Source organism: Miscanthus floridulus, chromosome 6 (assembly GCF_019320115.1).
Source record: "Miscanthus floridulus cultivar M001 chromosome 6, ASM1932011v1, whole genome shotgun sequence".
Classification (NCBI taxonomy): Eukaryota; Viridiplantae; Streptophyta; class Magnoliopsida; order Poales; family Poaceae; genus Miscanthus; species Miscanthus floridulus.
Window position 1 is genome coordinate 67731178 of NC_089585.1, and position 12059 is coordinate 67743236.

The 12059-nt window shown below is 45.4% G+C and overlaps 1 protein-coding gene across 1 annotated transcript; it reads left to right on the top strand.

Annotated features, from left to right (window-relative positions):
- The first annotated feature begins 1268 nt into the window (after positions 1-1268).
- Positions 1269-4175, top strand: LOC136458331 (uncharacterized). The gene is made up of 3 exons (XM_066458286.1): positions 1269-1732; positions 2304-3596; positions 3706-4175. Exons 1-3 carry the CDS (start codon positions 1550-1552, stop codon positions 3931-3933), a joined length of 1704 nt encoding a protein of 567 aa, XP_066314383.1. The 5' UTR covers positions 1269-1549; the 3' UTR covers positions 3934-4175.
- Positions 4176-12059: the final 7884 nt, after the last annotated feature.

Sequence of the window (12059 nt, forward strand, 5' to 3'; positions counted from 1 at the left end):
TCCTACAGCAGCTTTGTAATTAAAGTAAATTGGATACCCGATCATCCAATGGATATGGGGAATTGGGCATGAGCAAAAGTGGGGAGGGGATCATGTGGGTAAGCAGAATATGGGTGTAGGGTATGGGTAGGCACGGGTGTGCCCATACCCTCCCGACCACAGGCTTAGTTAGGCCTTGTTTAGATGCATTCCAAATTCCAAGTTTTTTCACTCTCTCTCCATCACATCAATTTTTAGCCGTTTACATGGAGTATTAAATGTAGGTAAAAAAAATAACTAATTACACAGTTTAGTTGGAAATCACGAGATGAATCTTTTGAGCCTAGTTGGTCCACGATTGGACAATATTTACCAAATAAGACGAAAGTAGTACTGTTCATCGGGTTCACTTTTTTTCACGATCTAAACGAGGCCTTAGAATAGATCATATCACCTTGGGATTGAGGGAGTACAACCAAATATGGCGTATGACCTCTGTCCAACAAAGAACGTAGACAGCTACTAGCTAATGTAATATTTGTTTTGCTTGAAGCTTTGTACAAACTTGCATATAGCAGGCTAATACATGCAACCACTTAGACAATGAATGCACTCCAGCTCGGGCGGTAGAGAGAATGAAGATGGATGATGGTGCAAGGTCTCGGACGAGGACATGAGGCATTTAATTGAATACGAGTTCTGTCATCATGAATTGGTTGTCTTTATAACCATAGGATAATTTAAATTAGACAATTATTTATTAGGCTCTTCACAAGTAAGCCTTTTTTTTGAAACTCGGCTCCTTGGCCTTTTTAATTAACTTCCAGCCCAGCTGAAACGCGGGCAATATGGCTAGTTACAAGAACAGGAATGGGATACTCCCAGGTTTCCTCCCATCCAGGAATTTGATTCAAGCCTAGAGCTGCTGAGTTTCCTCTCATCCTGGAATTTGATTTGAGCCTAGAGCTGCTACTTCGTGCGCAGACGAGTTACAAAGCCTTGAAGCATGAAAACAATCAAACTGGATAAAATGTTCCCTTACTAAGGAACGGACATCCTTGAAGGAGCTTGGTCGGCACCAAAACACTATTGTCCTCAATTTTTGGTTAAACCCGGCCTTCGAAAAGGATGGATGATACGTGGCCACTAATCTAACCGGACTCAGCCGTGAATCAGATCGCGAGCCACGTCGGACTCGGAAGCCCTCTCTGACCTGACTCCCTTCGTGCCGCGCCCATAAAACTGAAAGCACCCGATCAGCGGTTAAGCCCATAGCCCATAGGTACACCGTACACGCTTGACGCTTACAGCCGCTTCAGTCACTGACGGACCGGGCCCGCTCCGCCGTGCGTCCGCCGCACACAACACGCACGCCATCTCTCTCGAAGCTTCCTCTTCCTCCGGCCGCCACCGACCCGATCCCACCCCGGACGCGGCGCCTCCCTCCCACCATATATTCCTCCCCGCGCCTCCCGCCGCCGAGGATTGCCGAGAGGAGCCGGGAGAGAGACCGAAACTCGTTTTAGATCGGATCGGAGGACTCGAGGAATTGCAGGGAAACGATTTGAGGATGGATTTCGAGCTGCGGCAGGCGCGGGAGAAGCTGGAGCGCGAGCAGCGGGAGCGGATGCAGCGCACCAAGGCCAAGGCCGAGCGCGAGCGCCGGGCCAAGGCCGAGGCGGCGCGCCGCCGGGAAGCGCTCGAGGCCTCCCACCGCGAGCGACGACTCGACGCCGCACGCGCCCAGGAAGAGGTAACCACCTCCACTCAATTACATGCCATCCCTGTGCGAGAAGAAACCTGTTGCTAGCGCCACGAACCACTGGGAAATTACGAGACGAACGTTTTGAGCTTAATTAACACTAATTGCCAAATAAAAACGAAAGTGCCACAGTAGCCCCAAATTCCAACTTCCTGAAACTGAACACATGCTTAGTATTCGTTTTGCGTGAAAATTTCTCTCTCCTGTTTGGTCGATAAACTGTTTGATAGGTTGCTCCCCAATTCGATCTCGACAATCCTCTCAATTTAAGAGGAAAAGAAACATTTTGATCCAGAAACCTGATCGGGCCTCGGCAATTTCCCATTTTGTTGGATTAATTTCGGTTTCTAGCCACTTGCATAACGATAGCGCAAACCCACTAGGATTCTCGTTTACTGACTGTTTCGATTAAGCTACTGGCACGGTTCATTTCCGCCTACTTGCTGCAGATAATAAATTCTTGATATTGATTATGTTTGGACGGCTGCAGTCTTTGTCCTCTGTTCTGCACTTCTGCTACTGGGTGCTCATCTAATTGTCTTTTGTACTTCTTATGATATAGGCTGACCAGAAAATGGAAGAGGTGATGCAGCTGGGGAAGGGGGTTTCATTCTCACACATGTTTGAGGCACTTCGATATGATGGCCCTGGGGATAAGATCAAGCTGCCACCATCTTCGTTTAATGAGTTGTCTGATGAAGGTGCTCTCGATAAAGGTCCCATGTACTTCCGGTTGTCCAAGGTTAGGGACACAGTCCCAGGTGCTGCTATGGAACAAGACGCCGAGGCAACCTGTTGTGGTGTTCTTGAATTCACTGCAAGGGAAGGCTCTGCTGAACTCCCACCGCATGTTTGGAACAACCTGTTTCGGAGTGACACCCCAGAGGTCCCTCTGATGGAAGTCAAATATATCAGTTTGCCCAAAGGAACCTATGCGAAGTTGAAGCCAGAAGGAGCTGGGTTTTCGGATCTCCCTAATCATAGAGCAGTCCTTGAAACAGCACTCCGCAATCACGCAACACTATCTGAAAATGATACCGTTGTGGTGAATTATGGGCAGCTTCAGTACAAGTTAAAGGTTCTTGAACTGAAGCCCGCATCAAGTGTATCTGTCCTAGAGACAGATGTTGAAGTTGACATCGAGGGATCAGATTCAGTTCTGGACAACGAAGAGGACCAACACATGCTTGTGCCACTTGTGATTGGAAACATAGAATCCAGTGTTGTGGAAGAAGGAAAGTTCAGGTACTATAAATTTTCAGTTGAAGAAAATCTGAGCGAGAAAGTAGCTTCTGGGTGTGCAAATATCGAGGTTAAAATAGATACGGATGTGAGCGGTGGCGACACTGATATCTACGTTTCAAGACATCCTTTAGTATTCCCAACTCAGCACCGACATGAGTGGTCTTCCCATGAAATGGGATCAAAGGTTCTTATACTCAAACCACGGGATGCTACTTTGGTCAGTGGTGTTTACAGTATCGGAGTTTATGGTTTCAAAGGGACTTCCAAGTACCAGCTCTCTGTAGCTATCAAGGATGTTAGTAGCCAAAGGATTGGTGAATATGCTAGTGCCTCGGGAAGTGTTGATGTTGATTCAGTGCTGTGTAAGAACTGTAAGCGCCATATAGCCAGCCGGTCTGCTCGTCTTCATGAGGCATACTGTATTAGACACAATGTCGCCTGCCTTCATGATGGGTGTGGAGTTGTTCTTCGGAAGGAAGAAGCAGCAGATCATGTGCACTGCAACAAGTGCGGACGAGCTTACCAGCAGAGAGAAATGGAGAAGCATATGAAAGTCTTCCATGAACCGTTGCAGTGCCCCTGTGGGGTGGTCCTGGAGAAGGAAGATATGGTATGTCTTCCCTTCTCTCTTCGTGGTTTAGGGGCACACTACCGAATCAGTTTCCAAAATAATTCTTTCTTTCAAGTAAGACTAAATCTCGTTGTTGTTTAATTTTCAGGTTCAGCACCAATCCTCGACCTGCCCCTTGCGATTGATTGTGTGCCGCTTCTGTGGTGACACAGTCCATGCTGGTGGAGAACCCGCTGATGTTCGTGACCGGCTGCGAAACATGTCTGAGCATGAGAGTATCTGTGGATCCAGGACAGCACCATGTGACTCCTGTGGACGGTCGGTCATGCTGAAGGAGATGGACATTCATCTTATTGCTGTGCATCAGAAGAGCTGATCACCTACTGGCACTGGACTGATCTGAGCTGAGCCTCTGCAGGTCATTGCTGAACAGAAGCTGTGCAGTTCAATGTGTGGCAAATTCCAGCGCTGTTGGATTGAAAACCACCCCTAGGGACTGGGAACTCAATGTAATTTGTCATTTGTGTTTTTCCATGGGATTAAACATACTGGTGTTGGTGTAATGTCTGTATTTTGTTTCTCTATGCATTATTTATAAATCTTTTTTACATATCGGTATTACCTATTTCCTAAACCAATTCCTTTTGATAAACCGTACAACGCAATAGGTTCTTTTGGGCCCGTGCTGTAGCAATTGTTCATTTTTTCATATAACAGAAGCAATTGTTTATTGGGTTCAGATTCAGAGTTGTTCTGGCTTCCAGTTTTTCAGTTCGTTGGTCATCAGTAGTCTCCGCCTCATGAGAGCATCTCCGGTGGATAGTCTAATTTCACCCTCTCCACACTCCAACAGAGAACCCAAATGGCTTGTCCGTATGCTATTGATATATGGGAAAGACTAAGGCCTGTTTGGTTCTTTAGCGACTCCTAAATTTTTTTTTGTCACATCGAATATTTAAACACATGTATGTAGTATTAAATATAGACTAATTACAAAACTAATTGCACAACTTATGACTAATTTGCGAGACGAATCTTTTAAGCCTAATTAGTCCGTGGTTTGAGAACGTGGTGCTACAGTAAATATATGCTAAAGATGGATTAATTAGGCTTAAAAAATTCGTCTCGCAAATTAGCCTCCATCTATGTAATTGGTTTTGTAATTAATCTATATTTCATTCTCCTTATTAGTATCTAAATATTCGATGTGACATGAATTTTAGGAGCGACTAAAGAACCAAACGCTCCGTAACGCCCACGCCCGCACGCTCCCTCTGCATGCGGCAGGAAACGGCACAGGTGACACACTTCGTTGGATGCATGTGCCTTGTCCGCGCGCTGCTGCTACTGCTGTCACCACGCACTGCTGCTGCCACGCCTGCCGGCCCGTCCCTGCCTGCTGCTGTGGTATGCATGCGCATGCATATGGGGGTCGCATGCACGAGGGGACCACCTTCGTCTGCGCCCACTTCCCAAGCCTAGTCATGCAACATAAAGCATTTTTTTGATTGCTTCTTATCTGGGTACAACTATAGCATCTGTTCGTACACACGTACGCCCACACAATACAGACACACAACTCACGCAACCCGTGTACAAACAAATCTATAACTACACCCAGATCTAAAGACCGCGTCCTTCTTAAGATCACCGAAATCCTCTGATTTCGTAGGCGACGGGTACGTCACGATCATCACGCGTGAGAGGCTGCAAATATTGGGGAAAAACCCTGGTGGAAAACGTGAGTCGAGCTCAGCTCGAACCCACGACCGGCCACTCCACCACCCGGAGCACTTGCCGCTCGAGCTACGGGTCGCTGCAACATACGTCCGAAAACAAATGAAACATTTAAAACATACTATTGCAACATACGTGTATAGCCATTGCAACATATGTAACATCCAGATAAAACATTTGCAACATATGTTTAAAACAGCTAAAACATTTGAAACATACACTTGCAACATACATGTATGGCTAGTGCAATATATGCAACATCTGGATAAAACACTTGCAGCATACGTGTATAGCTAGTGCAATATATGCAACATCTAGATAAAATACTTACAACATACATTTGAAACAGCTGAAACATTTAAAACATATACTTACAACATACGTGTATAGCCATTGCAACATATGCAACATCCAGATAAAACACTTGCAACGTACATTTGAAACAGCTGAAACATTTGAAAAATACACTTGCAACATACGTGTATAGAAATTGCAACATATACAACATCCAGATGAAACACATGCAACATCCAGATGAAATATACATCTGAAATGCATGAAACATACGAAGCTAGATGCCATGGAGTGACGGAAAAATTTGGGCCAACACTCAACTGCCATGTAGATGTGGGTCCGTGCTCCTCTCACAAACAGACAAGTGGCTTGGGCAGCCCTACAACTGCCAACGAACGCACCAGGCAGGCAGTCCTCACGCGGATGAACGGCCCCCACGCGTCGCATGCTCCCGAACGAGTGGCTGCATGCGCTTGAAGGGTGCGGACCCGCCTGAGTGTAACTAGGCGCTCCTTTTTTTATTGGGCGTAACACGCGTGGGGTCAGTCCGTCCGTCTAGACTTCCTCTATAGTTTATCGGTATTCAAATTGTCCATAGCCATACCCTAAAGTTCAAATAATCTAAAAAATAGTAAAATCTGATGAATTTTAATTAGAATCTACAAGTGATTTTGACATCAATATATTTCAAATGGGTTCTTAGTTATTTTTTCTATCAACAGTAAAATTGGCATGATTTTATAGTTTTGATGTAGTCACCATTTGAATTTTCGAAAAGAGAAAACAAATGACTTCTTGAAGCAAAGCAACGTGAAGGCTCAAGAGTCAAGTAGCACCGGTCCTAGCGAGCCAAACTGAGCCGCCAGATTTGGCTTGCCGAACTCCAACGATGGCGTGCGCAACAGGGATGGCGAGTCCACTGTGGGGTGTATATGTGTGTGTGGTGGGGGTGTGGGGGGTGGGGGTGGGGGGCTTGATTTCTTCGATTTTTTACTTTTTAGCCCTTTTTGAAAGTTTTTCACAAATACGCCCCTAGAGGAAAGATTTCAGAATCTAGACCCTTAGCTTGGCGCCATCGATGCCGGTGCCAAGGTAACACGTCTCGGCGCCAGCGTCCCTGGCGCTGAGCTCTTGGGCTCGAGACCAACGTGGAGGTGACATGGCAGGGAGCTCGGCGCCACTTGGCGCCAAGCTCGGCGCAGTAGATCTTGGCGCCGAGCTCGGCACTAGGGTGACTGGCATCAAGCCTTTATTACGTATGGGCCCCGCCCCTCTCTTCCTCTCTTCCTTTCACTCTCCAGAGCAAAGCAGAACAGAGCACCGCCACCGCCGTCGGCCACGCACGCGCCTCCACCGGCTGCCCACGCCCACGCCGCGCTGCCATGGCCGCCCCATCCCTCGACGCCGCCCCACACCACTCCGGTGCCCTCGGTGGCCGCCCGCACCGTGCCCTGCAGCCCTATGCCTACGCCCTCGCCTTGCTCGATGTGCCGCCCGTGGCTGCCTTGGTCGTGCCCCACCGTGCCAGTGTCGTGACCGTGCCTCCTTGGCCGTGCCCGCCAAGCCAGACTCGCCTCACAGAGCGCTAGGCATCCAACGCCCGCCGCCCACCACCGCCGTCGTCGGCTGCGCCACCGCCGGCCTGACCTACGCCCGGCGTCCGCTGCAACTTCGTCGACGTCTGCGGATCAGTCGTTGGAAAGGTAAAAATTGTGAATATGCAATATACCTACTTAGTTGGCATTTGTTATTTACTAGTTAATATGATGACTCAGGTAGTTGATTTAGTTAGTGATCTAGTGAGATATATATGTAGATAGATAGAAACATAGATACATAGGTACATAGATATAGTTAGATAGCTACTTAGATAGGTAGTTACATATTTAGTTAACTAAATAGGATATAGCTATTTAGTTAGTACACTGTATCTATATATGTAGTTGTTATCTTATTTACATAGTTTGTAGTTAGAAAGTACTTGTTAGGTACTATGTATCGTCTAATTTGGACTAAAGGACATGTGTTTCGTTATGTGTTTGAACTAGATGGACAACCTAGTGACCATATATCATGGAGGCACCGTTGAATACGATCGCCATGGATATGTTGAGTTTGTTGACATGCAAAGCGTGCATGTGTTATTCAATGATAGGCCTTCATTTAGTGAGATGGTTGCAAGGGCTTGGGAGGAGCTTCATTGCCTTGGAGATGATGGCATTGCAGTTCATGGTGTACTACACCTAGGTTCTCCTCCCAACATCCTCAAACGAATGATCTCAATTGGTTGTGCGGATCAGTGGGAGAACTATGTGAGATCGACTATGAAGAGCCAGTTGCAATGTTTGGACGTGGTTGTGCATCGAGTGTTAGTTGATCCCATCCCTCATGGGTTTTCCCCACCAATGGGTCAGCAGGCACACATCGACCCTCCCGTCCCAGAACCTGATATGGATGTGGAGGTTGCACCTATGGTTCTCGATGCTCAATCTACCCTCAATGCAGTAGTTGAAGATGCTTGTCAGACTCATATTGTTGTGGGAGATCCTCCTCATGAGATCCCTTTGACACAGAATCATCCGAGTAAGTGTCTCAACCACATGGTTTTTTTGGAGCTTACCCCCTTCCTTACATCCATTTCTTTCATTCTTTCCTCATTTCTTGACCTATGTTGTAGGAGACATTCCTGAGAATGTGGATGTGCCCCCTATTGCTGCGCAAGTGCACTTTGGAGATGGATTCCATGGCTCCAATAGTGTTGAAATTATGTATGATTCGGAGCCATATGAGATGGCAAGGGCTCTTGATTCTGATGATGATTGCCCTGTTGGAGAGATGATAGAGAGTGATGTTGAGATAATGTGGCGTATCTTTCCCGGCCACCGTGATCCAAGAGTTCATGAGTTTAGCGATCTTGCTCATTTGGATCAGGCGTGTGAAGAAGGACGTGATGATGAGCTCCTAGAAGCTCCTAAGGCTGGGCCTAACATGGTAATTGAGAATGGGAAGGTGTTCAATGACCTCCCTGCATTAAAGAGGTGGTGTAAGGTCCTAATATGGCTAGAGGGGGTGAATAACCTATTTAAAAATCTACAAATCAACTAGAGCAATTTGATTAGTATGACAAATAGTGAAATGCAAACTTGCTCTAGCTCTACAAGGGTTGCAAGCCACCTATTCAACAATTCTAGTTGCAAAGATTACTAGGCACACAACTTGCAATGTTACTGCTCCCTAAGAGCTCTCAATCTTGCTACACTAAAGAGCTCCACTAGATGAACTTAAATAACAAATCAAGCTCTCAATTCTAATTACACTAAAGAGCTTGCCACAACTAGTTTGCAAGAATATAAAAGAGTGAGTAGGGTGATTATACCACCGTGTAGAGGGATGAACCAATCACAAGATGAAGATGAAATCAATCACCGGGAGAATACCAAAGGGCAAGAGACAACCGATTTTCTCCCGAGGTTCACGTGCTTGCCAACACGCTACGTCCCCGTTGTGTCGACCAACACTTGGTGGTTCGGCGGCTAAGAGGTGTTGCACAAACCTCGTCCATACAATTGGACACCGTAAGAACCTACCTACAAGTGAGGTAACTCAATCACACGAGCAATCCACTAGAGTTACCTTTCGGCGCTACACCGGGGAAGGTACAAATCCCCTCACAATCACCGAGATGGCCATGAACAATCACTAACTCATGCCAATCCTCCACCGCTGCACCAAGCCGTCTAGGTGGTGGCAACCACCAAGAGCAACAAGCGAAATCCGTAGCGCAACACGAATACCAAGTGCCTCTAGATGCAATTACTCTAGCAATGCACTTGGATCCTCTCCCAATCTCACAAAGATGATGAATCAATGAAGAAGATGTGTGGGAGGGCTATGGCTAAGCTCACGGTTGGTATGTCAATGCAAATGGCCAAGAGAGTGAGCTAGAACCAGCCATGGGGCTTAAATAGAAACCCCCACGAAATAGAGCCGTTGCACCCCTTCACTGGGTATTGATCGGGGTGACCAGACGCTCTGGTCCTGTTGACTGGACGCTGGATCTAGCGTTTGGTCGTCCGATGTAAGTCATGTGTCATTCTGAATTAAACCTGAGCCGCTAGATCTCAACAGCTATTAACTGACCGGACGCTCCGACACAAGTGACCGGATGCTCAGACCCCAGTGTCCGGTCATTTCCAGTAAGCTCCCAAAACCATCTTTTGCCGATCGGACACGTCCGATCATGCTTGACCGAACACAGACCAGCGTCCGGTGCTTAACCCTAGTCACTGTGCCATCCAACAACTCGACCGGACGCAGCCCTTCAGCATCCGGTCGCTGGGTGATCCAGCGTCCGGTCAGTTGACCGACGCCAGCATCTTTGTGACCAACTCCATTTCTCTTCAAACTTCTTCACCCTTGCTCATGTGTGCCAACCACCAAGTGTATCACCTTGTGCACATGTGTTAGCACTATTTTCACAAATATTTTCAAGGGTGTTAGCACTCCACTAGATCCTAAATGCATATGCAATGAATTAGAGCATCTAGTGGCACTTTGATAACCGCATTTCGATACGAGTTTCACTCCTCTTAATAGTATGGTTATCTATCCTAAATGTGATCACACTCACTAAGTGTCTTGATCACTAAAACAAAATGGCTCCTATATTTTATACCTCTGCCTTGAGCCTTTTGTTTTTCTCTTTCTTCTTTTCCAAGTTCAAGCATTTGATCATCACCAATGTCATGATCTTCGTCATTGCTTCATCACTTGGAGTAGTGCTACCTATCTCATGATCATCTTGATAAACTAGGTTAGCACTTAGGGTTTCATCAATTAACCAAAACCAAACTAGAGCTTTCAATCTCCCCCTTTTTGGTAATTGATGACAACCCTTTCACAAAGATATGAATTAAAGTTTATTTGAATCCATGTTGCTTGCCCAAGCATATTTACCATGTGTAAAGGATATGGACAAGTTTCATGAACTCCATATGATAGCAATTACTCCCCCTACATATATGCTAAGAGTTTGGATTGAAGCTTTGCACATATGATTAGATAGGAAATATAGGAGACAATTTCTACCAAATGATGCTAAGGTATAAGAGATGAACCTTTGAAGCATGATACCAATTGGAGTGCACCAATATACCATCCTTAGCACCATTAGTAACTAGACATACATAAAAACTAGAATACCTCATGAGATCAATATTACAAGCAAGGGTCTAGTTACCATAGAATGAACATAGGTCAAGTTACTTTAGCCTATGCATGCTAGTTTTTCATTTCAACATTCAAACCTACAACTAGCATACACCACACAAGCATGGATATTGAAAATTAAAATGTATGCCATGCAAGCAAACATATGTAATGCACATTCAAATTCACCATACAAGTCCATGAGCTTGCTCCCCCTATTTGTATGCTCAAAATTTTAATTGATCCCCTTCCTTTGTCATATTTTATCTCTCCCCCTTTGTTTCTTTGTTGTCTTTTCACTATCTTTGTACACTATTTCTCCCCCTTTGTCATCAATGACCACAAAGGCTTAAAGTATAGATAGGGTAGGATTATCAATATCAACAATTAGCACAAAAGGTGACATCAAATTATAGATGTGTTGGGGTGAAATCATGTGAAGTGAGGATCATTTTCCCAATTTGGTTCAATCTAGATTACTTGCAAAGGATATTTAACTCGGTTTGATCCAAGGACAAGCTTCTTCACACCTTAAATTAAGGGTTATCTTGTACCATGTTGAGTTAAACACTTGTAGCTTATTTCCTAGATCAAACACTAGGTTTACAAGCCCACAAACATGTCATATGCTACCACTAGATCATTTCAAACATACAAGCAATAGTGGTACCATACAAGCATCAAATTTATTTGATTTTCATGAATGAGCCTATTCAAATGTGAAATATGTCTAGATGCACTAATCATGTCCTTAGCAAGGATGTATGCCATGCCAATCAACTTTTACCTTGGATTGCTCGAAGGAGAGATATGTCATATAATGGGGGTGCATCAATACATATTGGAGAAGTCAAGTATGTTCAATTCATTCCTTAGCTTGCAAAACCTCTTCTCATCAAGTGGCTTGGTGAATATGTCAGCAAGTTGATCTTCGGTGCCCACACTCTCTATGCAAATGTCCCCTTTTTGTTGATGATCTCTTATAAAATGATGACGGACATCTATATGCTTTGTTCTTGAGTGTTGAACCGGGTTGTTGGTGAGCTTTACGGCACTTTCATTGTCACATAGCAATGGCACTTGCTTGAACTTGATTCCAAAATCACTCAAAGTGGCCTTCATCCAAAGCAATTGTGCACAACAACTACCGGCCGAAATGTATTCTGCTTCGGTGGTTGAAAGTGCTACACTATTTTGCTTCTTTGATGACCAAGACACAAGTGATCTTCCCAATAGTTGACATATGCCTGATGTGCTCTTTCT

Bases quoted from the DNA above. Each gene is read 5' to 3' on its own strand.
- LOC136458331 (XM_066458286.1), top strand. From the start codon at position 1,550: ATGGATTTCGAGCTGCGGCAGGCGCGGGAGAAGCTGGAGCGCGAGCAG. The intron at 1,733-2,303 runs GTAACCACCTCC...CTTATGATATAG, and splicing joins CCGCACGCGCCCAGGAAGAG to GCTGACCAGAAAATGGAAGA. The intron at 3,597-3,705 runs GTATGTCTTCCC...TTTAATTTTCAG, and splicing joins TCCTGGAGAAGGAAGATATG to GTTCAGCACCAATCCTCGAC.